The sequence below is a fragment of the Boleophthalmus pectinirostris genome, unplaced genomic scaffold (genome assembly GCF_026225935.1).
Source record: "Boleophthalmus pectinirostris isolate CB_2022bp ecotype Guang Dong unplaced genomic scaffold, ASM2622593v1 HiC_scaffold_21, whole genome shotgun sequence".
In the NCBI taxonomy this organism is placed as follows: Eukaryota; Metazoa; Chordata; class Actinopteri; order Gobiiformes; family Gobiidae; genus Boleophthalmus; species Boleophthalmus pectinirostris.
This window is the reverse complement of record NW_026571175.1, coordinates 29,999,419-30,019,626: the sequence shown is the minus strand read 5'-3', so window position 1 is coordinate 30,019,626 and position 20,208 is coordinate 29,999,419. Positions and strand designations below refer to the sequence as shown.

The following is a 20,208-nucleotide window of genomic DNA, read 5'->3' as shown; positions in this document are numbered from 1 at the left end:
GGTTTCATTTTAAAAAAACGAATGAACAAATGATACACGGATTAACCAGGACTGATCCCAGGACTGAACCAGGACTAAAACAGAACTGAAACAGGACTAAACCAGGGCTGAACCAGGACCGTTATCCATTTTTTTCCATTTGGGTTTTGGAGATAAATAATGAAGAAAAAACTTTTTTCATTTTCTTATTTTCGGCTTTATTTTGAAAAATGAATGAATGATACATGGATTGTGCATCCCTAATCATGATCGTTTCTCTTGTTTTGCTTTAGGTTTGAGGATGGAGTTACAAATAGGAGATAGATGATGTTTAAACCTGTAATTTCTGCTCAAAGATGGACTGTTTTTCCTTCTAAAAATGTTTCTTTAACTCCGCTTTCTTAAACCATTTCTTTTCTTTGGCTAAGACCTTTTGACAGATCACATTTTTCTGAGGGATTACGCAGATTGCTTCTTAAATTCTTAAACAAGTTCACATTTATAGTTATAATTATGGTGATATTTATAGCTTAACATGTCCCAAACCAAGTCTAGTGTTTAAACCCCAAATCTGGAGAAGACTTTTCCCCTTTGGCAGAACATTCACCAGCTGTTTCTCCAGAACATTTAGTCTCGGATAGCCCTCTTCAGGAATGCCTCCTCTTCTTGTCTCGTCTTGTTTCGAGCTTTGAGCTGCTCTGATTCATTCCTAACACGCTACCATGTCACCGGCGCTAACTAGGGGCATGTCAGGGTGTAGCGTCGGAGGTTTTACTTAAAGTACTTTTCCATTCTCTAAATTACTGTTGATTGGAAACAAGAAATCTTTTTTTTTTTTGTTTTTCACTCCCACAACTCACTGCCCCCACTTATTTTTTTTTTTTTCTGACAATTTTCACACAAGCTTTTCTTTGTGGTTGGTGTTTGAGTGACAGTGTCTTAAACCAGATTGCGATGCTTTTGTGCGACTAATTACAGCAGTGATTGGGGCATTTTGAAATCATTTGTGCACATTTGAGTGGGCGTAATTATAGACAATATGGGGCTGTTTAATAGTTTGCATTGGCACCCAGCAGCAGCTTGAGTAACATGAATTATTATGCAAATTTAGTATAATATTTTGTTACTGGAACTGGGTCAGCTATTAAGAAATTAAAGACTCGCTATGTAACTTTTTCTCGTGGAGGTCACATCTATTTGTCTCCATGGAGATGCTGAAATATTCCACAGTATGTCATTAATCTTGCACGTATTTATATTTGAGAGAAGACTGAAACATGAACTGATCATTTAGCAGATGTGGGGACGGTACTTAGTCGTCACTATTTTTAGGACTTGAGAGTTGATGTGATAAAAAGGACTAAGAGTTGGGACTCAACTTGGACTTGAAGGTCAATGACTTGGGATTTTACTCGGACTTGAGGGCTGTGACTTGAGAAAACTTGATGCTTCTTCTAAAATATATGTATGTTTTTAGAAAATACTTTCTCTTTGATAAATGTGGTGAATAATTTTACAGGAATAAACTGGACCATACCTCAACACACTTCTGTTTTTTACTTTGGATTAAACTGAAGTATTGTGAGATGGTATCTTCAAATGTACTACACTAATATACAATAATATACAGTAATATATGGCTTTGGTTGAAGATGTTTCGCAGCTTGGATGAGCTGCGAAACATCTTCAACCGAACTAACTTTTGTCCAGTCGACAAACTGAATTTTCTCCTCGCCATGGATTCTCCCTGGATGACTTCACATACAGTAATATCCAGTACAATACAGTAAAACAGAGGGAACTACAAAGAACATGATCCTTCCATTTCAGTGCAGCCTTCATGATAAAATTAAAGTTATTAAGCACAAATCTGAACTCTTTCTATTCTGACTGTCATGATTCACACTATGATCTTGTCAAGACGGCAAAGGAGAAATTCAATTTGTCAACTGGGCAAAGTTTATTTGGGCGAATATTTGGTAAACTTTGTCCAGGTGATAAATTGAATTTTTTCTTTGCGTTGGATTCTACCTGGATGACTGAGGGATTTTTCACAAATTTTACCAAGACATTTAAAAAGTAAAACATAGCATTTCTACAATTCTTATATAATACTCATATATAAATATACCATGACTTTTTAAGTACATTTAGTTTAAAATTCATGTAAATTGTAAAAATCTAAGCTATATTTGGTAGTTTGGTTTAAAGACTTGAAGTTCAAAGCAGACGACTTGGACTTGACTTGGACTTATGGGCCAGTGACTCGAGACTCGACTTGGATTTGTCTGTATTTGACTTGCCGGGACTTGACTCGGACTTGAGGTCAAAGACTTGAGACTTACTTGAGATTTGCAAAACAACGACTGGGTCCCACCTCTGTTAGAATCCCCTGCATTTCTAAGGCTATTTTCTAATCTGTGTTATAATTAGGGGTGCGCAAAAATATCAAAATATCAACATATCGTATCGTTTAATGTGATGATACAGTATTGATATCGTGGGCTGCTGTATCGATATATCGCCAAGAGTATATTTACTTAATTAATTACTTAAGTATTTTTGTTACAGTTTTGTTGTTTGTTCAGAGGAAGGAAACTTTTTCATGCAACACTTCTGACATTTTCATTGTATTGATGAGTAACTTTGCACAAGAAATGGTTTAATCAAGACACACATGAGTTAGGCTTTATTTTTATTGAACCGTATCGAATTGATTTGAAATATATGGTATCGAATCGATATCGTATCGACAACTTCTTAATGATACCCAGCCCTAGTTATAATGTTGTTCCCTCATCACAATCAGACCTGGAGTTGTGTTTTGTTTCATTCACACTTGTTTAACAAACTGCAACTTCTCTCAAACAAAAAACACTCTGTTCCACCTTGAGATGTCATGTGGTAATACAGGAAGTGCTCCACTGTGTTTTTAAGCTCCATACACCTTCACTAGGACCATTTGGATAATTTCAGCCCTGGAATTGCCAATCTCTACTGAACTAAAGATTAAATGTAGCTGTTCACTTGAAAACTATCGCTTCATGACATCACAAGGTGGAAGAGAGCATTTTGAGCTTTGGAGATGTAGACAGATGTGAATGTGTGAATGAAACAAAACACAACTCCAGGTCTGTTTTTGAGAAGTTAACAGCTTTATAACATGACTTAAAGCTCATACAAAGAGTCCATTTTGCGTAATAATGGACCTTTAAATAGTAATATCGATTAAATTACAATATCGTCTCGCCCTCTCTTCGCAACGTCTGCAGACCAGAGACTGCATCATAAAATATACAAGTCCCATTTCTCTGTTAATTCATATTTAACCCGATTAGACGCCGTTCCGAAGTCTCAAATTCAAGACATCAAATCCTCATTGACTGATCTCATCCAGCTCTTTCTGCTCTGCCCCAAAACCTTTCACTGCACTGATCGAATTATCTTCCACTGACCATTACAGGACACGTTACAGAGCTCTGACCCACGCAGGCTTTTATTGACTGCTCTAGTGTTTCTCAAACTGTGGAGGGCGTGCTTCAAGTCTAAATGGATAGATAGAGACCGGTAATCCAGGGCTGAAATTATCCAAATGATTCTAGTAATTGTAAGTGCACAGCTTTATTTCAGTTTCTTTATCCTGTATTGATTGGCCTCTTGGGACTTTTTCTCATTTTTAAAAGCGGCCTGGTTTTAAAACTCATTTAGACCGTTTAGACCACTGACCTTGTTTAGTCACTTGTTTGGTTCATCCTGACACACAAACCTTGATGTTGTATTGACAAACCCACAAGACAACAAAGAATGAGACCACAAAACATTGTATTTTAACTGAAAGACGCTGCACCAGATTTTTACTGCCTTAAAAACATGAGAAACGACTAGTTAAAGTTGCAGTATGTACCTGCTTGTTTCGATGGCTATGTCATTGCTCTGCTTGGAATGTTCCACAGTATAACATTAAACATTAAAGGGTCACTAAACACCAAAATCACTTTTTTTCTATTTTTTCTTATTTTAGTTCATATTTGTTAAAAATCTGACTTGGGTCCAAAGAATACGTGTATCATTCGTTAATTTGTTTTTCAATTATAAAACCAAAAATAAGAAAACGAAAAAACAACTATTCTCTTCATTATTTGTCTCCAAAATGGAAAAACGTATAACAATTTGTTTTTTCAGTTTTCAGTTTTGTGTTTAAATGATTAATGGAAAAAACAAATAATGGCCGTTTCCGAGATCAGGGACCAGACCGGAACCAGACCAGGACTGAGACCCAGACCAGACCAGGAACACACCAGGATTGAAAACGGTTTAGTCCTGATTCGGTACTGGTTTAGTCCTTGTTCAGTCTATTATCTGTTTTTTCCATTATTCTTTTAAACACAAAATCGAAAACTGAAAAAATTTATCATTATCCATTTTTTCATTTTGGTTTTGGAGACAAATAATGAAGAAAATATGTTTTTTTTTTTTCATATTCTTATTTTTGTTTTTATATAAAAAAACAAGTGAACGAATGATACACACATTCCAAAGTCGTGTCTGTAACGGCCTCTTTATGATCAACTACAGCCAGTACAGAATTTTCAGGTTGGACTAACGTCGCCAGTGAGTCAGATGCAGGTTATTATGTGACAAGAACAGCCACTGGCGTCTGTGCCTCTCAGCCCCGCCCCTACCTGGCACCGCCGGGCACCACCATGTCCCGCCGTGTTTGGGGAAAAGGGAAACGGCGTGATCCGAGCACAAATGTCCGCTCTGTTTCAAAGTACAGAGCGCATCGGTTCGCACAGAGTTGGATTGTTGTTGGTGTCGGTCGGGTGTCAATTATCGCTCCAGAGCCCACCTCACACCCACCCTCCCCAACCCGCCAGGCCCTGCTCACTCTGGAGGATTTTTCAGATTTTGCTTAGGGGCAGAGTAAAGCTTCGAGAGGGTTTTTAATGACTCTATAAACAGCTCTACATTACATTTACTCAATCACAGGTGGTTTTATAGCTCAAAAATACCTAGAAAAACAGACATTCGGACTGAGCGGGGTCGCCTCTCCACAGATCTGACCTGTAACTTGGCGAGTTTGGTCTCCATGAAGGTAGAAAGGTTTGAAACATTCCAGACAAAGCAATAACATCACAAAGTTATTCTTCACTTACCGTTTGCTTTCTAAACATCCTAATTATTCACCACAATGAGTTCAGAATTACTTTTCGCAGCTTTCAGAGACCAGAGCGGAGTTTTGCGGTGACGATTAGCATGCCAACACACACTTCCTGATTATCGGACAATGAACTGACCTGCTCACATAAACATAATTGTGTTACAGGAGCTTTACAGGTTGTTTGTCTGTGTGTTTCAGGTTTGCGGTGATCGCGTCCGGGTGTGCGAGCTGTCCGAGGCTCGTGTGCCGCAGAGAGGGCTGCGGAGCCGAGTTCTGTTACCACTGTAAACAGGCCTGGCACCCAAACCAGACCTGTGACTCCGCCCGCCAGCAGAGGGCGCAGTCTCTTCACACGCACAGCAACCACTCCCCCAGCTACACCCAGGAACAGGGGCCCGGTGAGACACAACACACTCTGTCGAATCAGTAAACACGCAGAAGATAAACACAAAATCAAAGAGAACAAAATAACTACTAAGATCTGAATTATAGTCTATTGTGTGAAGCTAACTGGAAGCACCGCTCTGTCTGAAGCTCTGTTACTCAAGTCAGGCTTTAATCTGATCTTTGTTTTGGCCTTTTGTTTAGTAGAGACTAGAAATTTCACGGCTGAAATGACCCAGAATTGTTGTTTAACACATCAATCCTGCATATTTAGGCTGAGTTCTTCTCTCAGACAGAAAACACTTTGTTCCACCTTGTGATGTTATGGTTATGGTAATACAGAAAGTGCTCCACTGTGTTTTTAAACTCTATACACCTTCATTAGAATCATTTGGACCATTTCAGATGTGGAATTTCCAATCTCTACTTAACACAAATTACCGTATTTTCCGGACTATAAGTCACTCCAGAGTCTAAGTCACACCAGCCAAAAAATGCACAATGAAGAAGAAAAAACATATATAAGTCACACTGGACTATAAATTGCATTTTTTAGGGGGAAATTTATTTTAAAATCAGAAATGAAATAATCATCATCTCAAAATCATCTTGAAATGACCTGTCTTTTGTGCAACTTCGCCAGCTCTAGGTAAAATCTAGCTTTCGGCCCACGATGAGCTTTTTTTATTTTCTTCATTACAGTTCGAGTATCCTTTGCTGTTCACCAGTCCCTCACAAGTTTCTCGCTCACTCCAAACTTTCTTTCTTCTGCTCGATTACCATTTTCGGCTGCATATTTCACTACTTTTGTAATCAGTTGTAATCTGCAGAATACGACTAACAGTTTATTGCCGTGTGATAAAAAAGTTATGATGCTAAACACTGATGCTGAACATTAATGAGGGGAACTCGTCTCGATGACCCGTATGTATAAATGACGAGAAAAAATGTCTCAAGCTTCAATAGTCAGACATCCACTCATTCCTGATCGACACACCTATCCCCGCCCCCTGGAGAGCCTGAAATCTGCTGAAATCCTACAAGACACTGACACGATGCAGACAGGACAGAGGCTCTTTCTGCAGGAGACATGCGCAGTAGAGCGAAGTGACAGAGGTACAGGACTAATAGGAGCAGCAGATACTGACACACAAGACTAGAGCTCCGTCTTGTGGCTTCAGTGTGAAAATAACATGTGAAATTATAAGTCGCACCTGAGAATAACTTGCAGGAAACACCCAAACCATGAAAAAAATGTGACTTATAGTACAAAAAATACAGTAAAAGTAGCTGTGAACTTTAAAACTACCTCTTCATGACATCATAAGTTGGAACAGAGCAGGTGGAAGAAAAACAGCTCCAGGTATGAGTCAGTTTTGTGTAATGTTAGACCTTTTACTTTCTTATCTAAATGTCTCCACAGCTTGATATGCGTCTTAATAATGTGATTCTGTCGATACAATAAAGGGCAGAGCTTTGGCTGTTTGTACGGACAGAGCTTTAGTTTAAAGTTCTATGGATTATTCCTATTGACTTCAGTCTGAAACAGCCCCAGCACGTCGCACACGCTTCACTCTTCTTCTCTTTTATTTTTACTCTCACGGTGTCTCTCTCTCTCTCTCTCTCTCTCTCTCTCTCTCGTTCTCTTGTCTCTCTTCTTCTCTCTCCCAGTCTTCTTCTGCTTTTTCTGACCCCATTTCTGTCTCTTTCTACTTTCTTCTCTCTCACCCTTCATCCCTCTTCTTCTTTGTCTCTCCACCTTCCCCCTTTCTCACTGTCTCTGTCTCTCCCCCTCTCGCCACTTATCTTTCTCATCTCTCCATCTCTCCCTCTGACTCCTTCTTTTCTCTCTATCACTTTCTCTTGCCATCTTACTCTCTCCTGACTCCCTCATTCTTTCTGTCTGTCCCTTTCTCATCCACCCCCCTCTCCCTCTCTTGTTTTCTCTCTTCTCCTCTCCCTCTCTCTGTCTCTCTCCCTTTCTCTTTCTCCCTCTCTTCCTTTCTCTTCTCCTCTTTCTCTGTCTCTCCTCCTCGCTCTCTTCTTCCTCTCTCTTTCTTTCTTTCTCTCCCTCTCTTGTTCCCCCTCTTCTCCTCTCCTTCTTTTTCACATCCACCCCCTCTTCCTCTCTTGTTCTCTTTCTTCTCCTCTCCCTCTCTCTGTCTCTCTCCCTCTCTCTTTCTTTTTCTCCCACTCTTCCCTCTCCTCCTTTCTCTTCTCCGCTTTCTCTTTTTCTCTCTCTTCCTCTCTCTTTCTTTCTCTCCCTCTCTGTCTCTCTCTTCTCCTCTCCCTCTCTTGTTCTTTCTCCTCTCTGTCTTTTTCACATCCATCACCCCTTCCTCTCTTGTTCTCTCTCTTCTCCTCTCCCTCTCTCTTTCTTGTCCATCCCCCCTCCATTTCTTGTTCTCTCTCCTTCTCTTCCTCTCCCTTCTCCTCTTTCTCTCTCTTCCTCTGTCTTCTCTACCTCTCTCGTTCTCTCTCTGCCTCTCTCTTCTCCTCTCCCTCTCTCTTTCTCATCCATCCCCCTCTCCCTCTCTTGTCTCTCTCTCTCTCTTTCTCTCTCTTCTCCTGTTTCTCTCTCTTCCTGTCTTCTCCTCTCCCTCTCTGGTCTCTCTTCTTCTCTCCCTCTCTCCTTCTCTTCCTCTCTCTTCTCCTCCTCTCTTTCTCTCTCCGTCTTTCTCCTGTCGTCTGTCAGCTCAGCTCGTCTCACTTCGCTTTACCAGAGACACCACAGGGAAAACCTGGACCAGCGAAGCACAAAGATCTATTTTTACCTTCTTTTCTTACCCTGTGTATTTTCTTGTTCTTTTTGTCATGACAACAGCTCTTTGTGCTCCGTCTGCAGCAGCTTTAAATGTCACTACAATATTCTTAGAAACGGTTTTCTCCGAGGTAGAGTATTCTGATGACAAAATTATTCAACACATCCACTTTACACGTAACCCCAAGCTCAAAACCTGTGTTTAAGTTGTATCCTGTTTTAAGTAAAAAGAAGGTGTAAGAATAAATGTTTATTTTAATTTTTATTTTAAATTTCATTTTTCATTTTTATTTTTATTTATTTATTTTAATGTTATTAAATGATGATTGTATTTTTTTTATTTTGATTTGTATGGATTTATTTATTTGTATTTTTTTATTTTAGTGTTATTAAATGTGTATTGTATTATTTTTTATGTTTATTTTTTATTTAAATTTTATTTTATTCTTATAACATTTTTATTTTATTATTTTTTATTTTATTTTTATTCTTATTAAATGTGTATTTTATTTATTTATTTTCAATTTATATTTTTTTCAGATTCCAAAAAAACAAAACAAAAAACAACAACAAAAAAAATACATTTATTCTTCCATGTGCCACTGTGTTCATAATGTTTCAATCCAAAACAAAAAAAGAACTAAACAATACAATAAAAACATTTCTGAAGAGGAGTGTGATGACGTTGTTGACATGTCTTTCTCTCATCTCTCGTCTCCAGCTGATGACATCAAGCCGTGCCCTCGCTGCGGCGCCTACATCATCAAAATGAATGACGGCAGCTGTAATCACATGACCTGCGCCGTCTGCGGCTGTGAGTTCTGCTGGCTCTGTATGAAGGAGATCTCTGACCTGCACTACCTCAGGTGAACTACACAACCTCTGTATCTGTAAACTTTACTCACAGCTATGAATTTGTGCATCTTAATGATTGTGGTAAAGTAACAGTTACTTTCAGGGCGAAAAAAGCGCATTACTTGTCAATTAGACTAAGGTCGACTTAAATGAGACAAGCAACTTCAACAGGGACGTGTTATTGTCAAGAGTCCTGCTCCATTTTCCAGTGTGTTCCGGTCCACCTTTTGCATCCTCCCTGTTTTTCCTACAGCCGCCACTCATTCCCATGGATCTATTATTCCCGAATCCTCCCAGGGCTGTCTCTATATCCTCCCTCTGTTCATTCAGTCTGTTCTAGATTACACCTGTACTCCTGTTTTGTTTCTCCCAGCACTTTTTGAGACCAAAGTGCGGGGCCTTGTTTGAATTACATGGAATGACCGAGCTATACTATATTATTTTATTATTACACATGTTACGATGTGTTTTGCTAAGTTTTTTCAAAGACTAATTCAAATCCTTGTGCACCTGATGTAAATCTAAATTGTATTATTGCAGAATAGAACCTGTTTTTACTCTTACTTGGGGATGTAAGTCACATTTACTTGTTCAGTTCAAGGTAATCGGTTTTGTAACTTACTCTTAAAGTACAGGTTACTACATATTTCAGATTTGAGGAACTGGCTGATTCGTTTCATAACATGAGTTCTATGAATGAACTAAAGTACACTTGTTATGCCTAGTTAGATGAAAAAGATGAACTTACTGTACTCTACACTTTAGATTCACAGTCCACTTTAGGCAATCGGTTTCCTAGATGTTTTTCAAGTAACGTCTACTTATTAGATTTTACAGTGGATAAGGAACAGTGTGATTGGTCCAACAGGTATCCACACCACAAACTCCGCCCTCGTAGCCAGGTTTTTGTATCAGAAACACCTGACTGGCAGTTCTGTGTGATGTTACCAAGTACTTCAAGTTGCACTGAGACCATTGAAGAGCCTATTCAAACCCCATATTCAGTTAAGTAGTGAAGAAAGTGGATTTAGTGTTTAGTTACACTTAAAAACATAAAGATTTATTACGCAAGATTATTTTTAATGAATTAAAATAGTGTTCAGTCATCATCAGGTTATTCGGGGTTGTATTTTAAACTCTGTATTTTCCTGCAATCAAAACTCAGTGCTCAGAAAATGTCTGTTTTCACCTACCCCCTCATCTCTATACTTAGTTGTGATTCATTCATTGAAAAAAATCCATTCAAATCATGCACAAAGGGCTCAAAGAAAATGTTTGTGTTTGTGCGTTTTATGTTAAATTCAGAACACTTGTATCGCACTTCTCAAGATACTCAGACACTTGACCTGAAGAGACAAAGGTGAACAAAAGAAATAAGACAGTTAATAAAAGGTGGTTTTAAAGAGATGGGTTTTCAGGGATAAAATGACCCAACTTCAGGCAAAATGTATAGCGTTTTAAATGTGTAAGCAACTCGGTAAATTAACAAATCCATCTGCTGTTAACTTTTCTAACATCACTCTCTCTCTTGCGCCCCCTACAGTCCGTCCGGGTGCACGTTTTGGGGGAAGAAGCCTTGGAGCAGGAAGAAGAAGATCCTGTGGCAGTTGGGAACCCTGATCGGCGCTCCGGTCGGGATCACGCTCATCGCCGGGATCGCCGTTCCCGCCATGGTCATCGGCATCCCCGTTTACGTGGGGAGAAAGGTGAGCCACATGGACTTTAGAACAGGTTCAATAACAAATCTACACACAAGAATATGACACAAAACTTATACCGCTTAGTTTTGAGTTTGAGCTTTCTTCTTAATGATCCTGTATTGATTGTTGATTGTTTTGATTGATTGAAATTGATTGTTGTGAGCTTTAATCCTTGTTATAATGGTGTTTCCTCCTCAAAACATACCTGGAGTTGTGTTATGTCATGCGTGAATGAACCAAAACACAACTCCAGGCATGTTTTTGATGCGGAAACGGCTTTATAACCAAGCAGAAAGTAGCATAATATGGGCTCTTCAACTTTCCATGGAAGGACTTCAAATCTGTCTTTCACTAATAGTTTACAGTTTACACTTCAGTATCTTTGTAGGAGTTCATAAAACATGAGCTACTTTACCTTTATCATACTGAGATAAGGGCTAATCCAGTTTTGGTTCTGCATTTTTCTCTTGAAGTTTATTTATAACAGTGATAACAGGAAATGGAAATATACTAGGTGTAATGTCCAGCTGTTATTGCTTTATAGTTTTCCAATTTCTTCCTGCTATTTGGCTTTTGTCCCTCTTGAAAGTGCACCATCACAAAGAATCCTGTGTCTAGGATCATGTTGGTTTTGCGTTATTCTTAGTAAAAGTCTGATGATTGGACAAAAAGTAGTTGCTTCAGTAAATTCTGTATTAGTTATTACCTGAGAAAATGATAGTAATGGGACTTTTGGCTCTTTTATGGGATCCGAATCTTTTGGATCTGTTCATTTAAAAGAGCCGTTCAAAACACTGTCTCTTTTAGACTTAAACAACTTTATTGATCCACAAGGGAACACAAGGTGTGTATCGTATCGGCAACTTGTTAATGATACCCAGCCCTAACCATAATAAATTCTAAATAAGTAGCAATAAAAATAGCAAGAGACAGGTGTCAAATAAGGCATAAATATATAAATGTATATGTAAAAATTAGGGCTGGGCACGTTAACGCCTTAACTTTGCGTTAACTAATTAAGTCATTAACGCCGACAATTATTTTAACGCCGTTAACGCAGTTTTTATTATTTATTTATTTATTTATTTTATTGTAAACGTCTGTTTCTCACTGGCTTTTATTTTGAAAAAGTCCACCGAGAGCGTTTCTTTAAGTTTGACGTCTTTTCTTGACACTTTTTTCACTTTTTTTCTGACCACGTGAGATGCAACGTGCCCGAGCCTCCGCGAGCCGCGGGCCCAGCCGCGGTTCAGCCGCGGGTTCAGCCGCGGCTCTGGCCGGACCAGTTGTGCGCTCTGAGCTGAGCTTAGTCTTTAGTTCAGTGCTGGAGTAACTGATTCACCCAGATACCATTGGAAGAAAAACTGTGATTGGTCCATTTCCATTCCATTATATTAACCCTTTGTTTCCTAAGAAATATCAGTCCAAGTTTATAACACTGATCTAGAAATTATTACTAGTGTAGTGTTCATTACTCACAGCATAAAAAATATTCAATAAATATATTACAACAGTACAAACGTCCATTCAGTATTTTTTCTTGAGCCTTCCCTGAATACCTTGAAGGCTCTGAGGGTTTCCCTGTGAAAGAAATGCTGTTTGCACAACAAATGTTTGGCTCTTTCATTTACATTTCCAATAAAAGAGCGCTATACTCTACTTTTTAATTCATTAATTGGTTTTGTGTATAACATGTGATTAATCACGATTAATCGCTCGAACTCATGCGATTAATCACGATTAAATTTTTGCCCAGCCCTAGTAAAAATCTAAATAAAATCAAAAATTAAGTAATAAATAAAATATAAAATATCAGCTTTATACAAGAGGTCATAGGAAGGATTTTACAATTTGTTTATACGACAAAAAATGACCACGGCTTTGTTTAAAATGGTTCAAACTGAGAGTGCGAGTGTGTTTACCCTTTGAAATTATGCATAATTTAAATAAAATACAACGATAATAATAATAACAATTTTAAAACTTTTATGATGTAAAATGTGTGTATGTTTTGAAAGAACTTTCTGAATCGTAAAAACACCTGTAATTCAATCCATACATGATAGATAAGATTAATATTTGACTATGGAACATTCAAGGCAAAGCAAAACCATTTTCATGTTTTTTGTTCTCTTTACACTTGTTTTTGTTTGTGTTTTGTGAAATCAAAAGCAAAAAAATCAGTCAAATATTTACTTCATTATAAAATTCAGTACATGGTGGTGCCCTCTGCTGGTCAGTGTCGATACTGCACTATTCATTTGGCTGTTGTTGTGTTTATTGTTTGATTTTTGTCTGTGTGGTTTTCCTTGAGCCTCTGATTCAGACGGCGGCCCACTCACTGTTTGTCTGCGTTAGTCCAAATCTCCCCAAATGTTCAAAGGATCTGTTGTTCTCAATCAGTGATTAATACTTTAAAACTGTCACATGGACCGGAGCCAGGATCTGCTTTTCTGTTTTTAAAGACGAGTTTTGACCTGTTTTAGTTTAAGGCGCACTGCGTAACATTTCTAGTGGAATCCGTCACCTGCTTAGCTCCGTGGAAATGTTCTTGTTTTGTCCAGAATGTTCCACAGTACAGATTAAATCAGATCAGATCAATCATTAGATCATGAGGGAGACAAGCAGGTTACAGCACTACCAATCCAATCCAACTTTATTTGTATAGCACATTTTATAAATAAAACAATTTCCAAAGGGCTTCACATAGCAATGTAAAACATTTAACTCTTGAAAAAAAAATAAAAAATAAAAAATCAGCAGAATTATGTTTCAACCAAGAGGAAACTAATAGAATCAATTAACAATAAATTAAATAATAATAATAAAATAAATGAACAAAAACAATAAAATCAGTACATAAAAGAAGTACTACAAAAATAGATTAAAACAATAAATAAATAAATACATAAAATAAAAGACACAGACGTTACATTACAGTTGAGATCTGTGGAGAGTCGCCCTCATTCACAGAAGGAATTATTGTATTTTTGAGCAGCAGGAAAAGCAGAAAAGTTGCGGAGTGCACCTTTAAAAACAATACAGCCAGACCTTATCAAAAAAGAGTGAGGCAAGGCTCTTTACCACGGGTGGGCAATTATTTTTTTCCATGGGGCAATGTGAGAAACTGACAATATTATGGATCAAAATGCTTAACTGAATTCTGCAAAATATTAATTGTATTTCTTTATAAAAAGCAGTAAATATCATTGTTTTGACAAGCCGGAGTTTATGTTATGACTAAGCAATGAAAAAATGAGGTTGCCTTACAAAAAATGTCACTAAAGAAACACCTCTAAAATAAAAGTAATGCAGTTTTAGGCCATGCATGAGGTAAAATTATAAAATATGTTTATTTTGTAATTCCAAACGAGCTCAAACAGGCCGGTCAGAGTCAACCAAAGAGCCATATGTGGCCCCAGAGCTGGACAATGCCCAGGTCTGCTCTTTACTAACCTTGTCTGTGCCAGAGTGTGAGTTTAGTAGTGGCCCTATAGGATTATATAACCATCATTGTGTTTAGGGCTGTGGTTCGACTAAAGCAGACATGTCAAACTCAGGCCCGTGAGATCATATCTAATATGTTTTAGAGCTGCCCGCCGGCTACAGATAGACTATAGAGCCATTATTTATTTAAAATGTTTCTGGATTTTGGATTCAATGTTTAAGCAAACTATTATTAAACATTTATTTTAATAAGAAAAGGTTTAACATTACATATCTCTCAAAAGAAGAAAAAACATGCAGATGTTGTTGAAATTTTTCAGTAAATATTTAGTTTGGCCCACGACTTAGTCCCAGTTTTTAATTTTGGCCCGTGAATTTGAGTTTGACTCCCCTGGACTAAAGGATTTCTTGGTCGCCTAAAGACTTGTCCTGCTGATCGATTATTTGACTAAAAACTATTATTCAAAACTATTATTTATCTCTTTGTATCTGACCCTCAAAACTACACCTGCACTGGAGTTCATGCAAAAACTCTTTTCTCTCGTTCTCTGTGTAGATCCACGCTCATTACGAACTGAAGAAATCGTCCCGTCACCGCAGAAACCTGGCGATCACAGGAGGCGTGGCCCTGTCCATCATCACAGCCCCGGTCATCGCCGCCGTCAGTGTGGGTACGTCTCTGCTCCAGAACAGACCAGCTGATCAACTTTAATCAACAAGAGGAATACATGAAAAATAGAAAGAAAAGAGAATCACTGTCTTATTTGGAGTGTAGAAATTCAAAAGTCCTCGCCCTAAAATTAGACGCTCTCTGGCATTTTCGTTTTACACAAAATAGCTCACAGAAAGAAAAAGGTTGGAGATGCCTGGTATAGATGTTAGTTACCAAAATGATCACTTACAAAGTTTGAGGATTCAGGTTATCAACATTATTTGTGTGTAAATTATACAGTTCTTTCCTTTAATCTTTACTGTGTTTTGAACCTTGTTTCCCTTCTTTGTGCGCAGGAATTGGGGTCCCGATCATGTTGGCGTATGTGTACGGGGTGGTGCCCATCTCCCTGTGCCGAGGCGGGGGCTGTGGGGTGAGCCGAGGGAAGGGGCGGGGCGTCCGGATCGACTTTGACGAAGACGACGGACCAATCACAGGTCAGGATACAGAGAGTACTGCTGAACTAGAATATCTATGAGCCTACCAATACTGTTTTTTTCAGCAAAAATGTTTATGCAATAAGTCAATGATTTCTAAAGTACTCACACTTACACTGATGAGGTGTGATGAGGAAACAACGTTATAATAAAGCTCAGAAAACAGTGTAACATGGGCCCTTTGAGTGACATTTGTCCGTGTTCAGTGGCAGATGCGTGGAGGGCCCTGAAGTCTCCCAGTCTGGGCGAGAGCAGCCTGGACGGAGCAGTGAGCGGTCTGAGCACCACAAGCCCGAGCGAGGCCGTGTCCGTGGCCCCCGGAGCCCTCAGTGAGACGCCGCACTTCAACACGCTGGCAGGGGGCGCTCTCGGCACACGCACCGGCAAATACAGCAGGTACGCACACATACACTGGTGGTACTGATGTTGTAAAGCTGATTTATTCAAGTAGGTGCAACCACATGATGTGAGTTCAGTTTAGACCTGGTTTAGTCCTGATTTGGTCTTGGTTTAGTTCTGGGTTAAGTCCCAAGTTGTAATTAATTCTTTGGATGTTGTGTCTCAAAGGTTTTGTGAATTTCTGTTTAGTTCAATTTATGTTTAATGTTTTCAAATTTGATAAATGTAAACTTTAATTATATAATCCTTTCCATACACATATAACCACAAATTCGGCAGCAGATCACACCAAAAAAATCAGACTGAAGTTAAATCCAGTTGAGAGAAAAGCAGGAGGCATCCACACGTCCTGAACAAGACAGATTCTCAACAGTCTGTGAACTTGCTGGCAGGGCTGGTCACAAAGTGTTTCAAAGTAAAATACGATGATAAAAAATGTGTAATTTCCAACAGGCTGGAGGTCCAGGCCGGGGAGCTGAAGGAACAGCCCCAGAGGGAGACCGGGAGCCTGGGCGCTGGCAGCGACTGTGCCAGCACCAGGGGCATGGCCGGGTCCATCATCTCCTCCTACACGCTGCCCGACAGGTAACACCACACACATTATATTACTATTATTACTATTATTAAGTTTGTATTAAAATTACATTAAAGGTGCGCTCACACTAAGACTTTAGAACCGTGCCCAAGCATGGATTGCCTCTGAAGCGTGGTACATTTGTCCAGTGTGAGCACAGTCAAAACGTGGTGAGGCACAGCACGGTTGGGACTTTGGCTCAGTTGCAGGAGGTGGGCCAAAGCACGGCACAGTTTCTCATGTACACAAACACACGACTTTACTATGCAAGCCCTGATAGGTGCGCAGATGTTACTCATACGAGGAAAACACTGAATAAAATCCGTTCCCAAACACACAGTGAATCTGCACTGACCTTCAGTAAGGACTGTGACAGACAGAAGTTTAGCTGCCTCTTGTCTCCATCTGTCATCACTGCTCCGCGCTGTTTTTATATTCATATACTCACGGAGGAGCGTATATTGTAAGAGGAGACACATCTGCTTCACTATTTTATAGATATTTCTGTCGCTGGACTTATTTTCTCTGCTAAAAGCGTTAGCACATGTAAACAAACAGCGTTGTGTAATGACGACATCGGCCGTGACCTGGTTCAGTTGTGCAGGTGTGTGTGTGGACCATAGAACCCACAGCAATTGTGCTTGAGCATGGCATGATTCTAAAGTCCTAGTGTGAGGTGTGAGTGCAGCCTAAAGCATTAACTTTATCTTGCAGATACCTGTGACGCTTTATTAAATTCTCTATCTCCCCCTCTTTCTCTCATCCTCCCTCTCCCTCCTTCTTCCCCCTTGTCTTGCTCCCTTTATTTCGCTCTCTCCATCTCCCTCCCTCCCTCTCTCCGTCTGTAGGGAGTGCACAAACCTCGAGATCCAGGTGGACATCGAGACCAAACCGAGTCACTTGTGTCTAACCAGCGAAGAGGACCTGACCCCTCCGGCCGCCTCCTCCGCCCCTCAGACCTCCACACGCCCGCACCCGCCCTCCGCCCGGGACGAGCCCCAGGACTGCAGCTCTCGGCGGGGGGGAGCTCTGAGCCTGTCCCCCGGAGCCTCGCTCAGGGACGGGCTCAGAGACGTGACCCTGGCCCAACCCGAAAGCATCCGGAGCGATCTGGAAATGTCAGACACGCAGTCGGACGATATCGCCGAACTGACCTCTGATGACTGCGATTCGCCCAAACCCAAAACCTGCCCCCCGTCCTGCCGCGCCACGCACCCCCCCACGGAAAGCCTTCAGCACTGTCCCGACAACGTGATCCTGTACGTGTGAGGAGGCCGCACACGCAAAAACCCATGTCTACAGAAAGAAAAATTACCTGAATTCCGTTATAAGTTTTTACTAGTTTAAGTGAATTTTGTTCAACTTATGTGGCTTGTTTTGGAGTTTATTTAATTTCAGAAAGGCCATTTAATAGACAAAACTGAAACTACCTATTTAAATGAGGGACAAAAGGCTCTATTCACGCTTACTGGAAGACGTTTGGAAACATGCAGATGGCGACTCCTCCGCTCAATTTCATTTCTCTCCAGCAACTAGGTCAGGAATCAGAATACACTAGATGGTTTTGTAAGAACCCTGGAAGTGTGAGTTCAGGCACCAGCCAGTCAGCGATGAGCCATATTTTCTGTGTTGGCAACGATTCCCGAGATCAAGGATTTAAAGTTGGAACAAAGAGAATGTTTGGTGAATTTTGTCAAGGGGAAAAACGTTATTGCCCTTCTTCCTCCGGGATTTGGGAAAAGCTTAATATACCAAATAGCAGCGATTGGTTAAATTAAAAAAAGTACCCGCCTACTGTCGAGCGAACGAATCCTAATGCTGCGAGGTCAGGTTTTTCACTTCGTAGAAACCGGCTGATGAACCAGGCTAGACGACTTCCGGTGTAGTTCCTGACACTGGGCATGTGATAAAACCATGGATTCAGCAGCAGCGTCTCCACAACCTGCCAAAGCTTTTCATTGAGGATGTGACTCTAATTGGATCTTCGATGTCACTTACAGGCAGCTGGTTGGAATTGTTGATCCGCTGAGCATAACGGAAAGCTACAATGACATCTTTTTTATTAAATTAGACAAATTATAACACACAAATTAATAAGCAATTTATAAAAGGAAAAAAGAAAGAATACAATGACATCTAGATGAAGAAAACCGTCTCAGTTTTCCCAAATTTTGATGAGAAACTATTGCCAACAGAGCCCAAAGATAGTCGTCATCCACTTGTTTCCAAACATCTTCCGGTTCTGTGAGCGTGAATAGAGCTCAATATATTAAAATCTGAAACATCTACATAATAGTCCTATTTCAAGTCATTAAAGTGCGCATGGCAGGTTTACTTTACTAATGATTTACTCTAATTTTGACTTAATTTGTTGGGATAATACCTGTTGTAAATACAAATGATATTTAACATTTCAACAAAATAAAGGTTTTTCTTGTATTTTTATTTGTCAAATCATATTCCAGTATAAATTAGAGGATGTTTGGCGAGTGTTTGCGAGGTATCTGTTATAGAAGTCAAATTTTAAACCTTAAAAATGACCAAACTTTAAAAATCTTAAGGTGCACTGTGTAACTTTTCTGGGTCTGTCAAACGCTTTTCTCCACGGAGATCTTATTGCTTTGTCTTGAATGCTTCACAGTATGGCCCTTTATATCGTCATGGATACCAAACTAGACCAAGTTACAGGTCAGATCTGTGGAGAGACGACCCCGTTCACAATCAGAATTTCTGTTTTTCTAGCTATTTTTGAGCTATAAAACCACCTGTAATTGAATAAATATAAAGTAGAGCTGTTTAATGTCATACTGTGGAACATTCCAGGCAGCAGAGCAATGACGTATCCATAGAAACAAGCAGAAACAAACCAAAAAGGTACACAGTGCACCTTTAAAAATAATTATCTTAATTGTGTTTTTGTCAAATTGTCATACGCACTTTAGAACAAATTCTGTAGACATTTGTTTTTGCTGTGCCCTCTCCCGCCCACCGCAGTGTCTACTTCCCCCTTTTAAGCTTAAGAACTGCTTTATTTAGGAAAAAAAAACAAGACGACTTCAATTGTTTACTCAAAAAAATGGCCTCTACCTCTGAAGTTTCTAAGTTTACTTCATGGTGCAAAAATGCCTTGGCTCTTTAAGCAAAAAAAGAGGTACATATTTTCCACTATAGAATTTGTAACTTACGGTGAATCGCCACCAAGCACAGAAATGGTTGAAGACAATGGATCGTTTTGGATTTGAGACGTGTGAAAGTGGATTTATACGAGCTTTAGTTTCTTATTTTCTTCTATTTATGGTTTAAAATGACTTTGGAAACGTGTTAGCTGCAAGCATGTTTGCATGAATGAGCAGAGACTGTTGTTACGATGGATGAGGCGCACTTGAACTGTACGGACCAATGGATTCTAAAAGCCGCACTGCGTAACTTTTCGGTTTGGTTGGGAGTCCGTCACCTGCTTGTTTTGTTATGGATATGTCATTGCTCTGCCTGGAATGTTCCACAGTATGACTTTAAACAACTCTACCTTACATTTACTCAATTATAGGTGGTTTTAAAGTTCAAAAATACCTAGAAAAACAGGTTTGGTTTCCATGAAAGTAGAAAGGTTTAATGCCATACTGTGAAACATTCCAGACAAAGCAATAACATCTTGAAGGAGACAAGCATATGACAAATCCTCCACGAGAAAAGTTACGCAATGCACCTTTAAACAAGAAGAGAGGGGATTTGATAATGACCAGGAAACCAGCGCTCATTAAAGCCAAATCTGACTTGGTATAACTTGGTATTGCGGTTG

At 39.5% G+C, this 20,208-nt stretch overlaps 1 protein-coding gene across 1 annotated transcript in view; it reads left to right on the top strand.

Moving 5' to 3' along the window:
• rnf19b (ring finger protein 19B) overlaps nucleotides 1-18,848 on the top strand; it is a 34,751-nt gene extending 15,903 nt beyond the window's left edge. Inside the window, exons 2-9 of the mRNA XM_020938004.2 lie at nucleotides 5,339-5,538; nucleotides 9,007-9,151; nucleotides 10,684-10,846; nucleotides 14,844-14,958; nucleotides 15,296-15,436; nucleotides 15,643-15,832; nucleotides 16,289-16,420; nucleotides 17,258-18,848. Of these exons, the coding sequence (XP_020793663.1) occupies nucleotides 5,339-5,538; nucleotides 9,007-9,151; nucleotides 10,684-10,846; nucleotides 14,844-14,958; nucleotides 15,296-15,436; nucleotides 15,643-15,832; nucleotides 16,289-16,420; nucleotides 17,258-17,678 (1,507 nt within the window). The 3' untranslated portion in view covers nucleotides 17,679-18,848. The remainder of the gene's footprint in view (nucleotides 1-5,338; nucleotides 5,539-9,006; nucleotides 9,152-10,683; nucleotides 10,847-14,843; nucleotides 14,959-15,295; nucleotides 15,437-15,642; nucleotides 15,833-16,288; nucleotides 16,421-17,257) is intronic.
• Nucleotides 18,849-20,208: the final 1,360 nt, after the last annotated feature.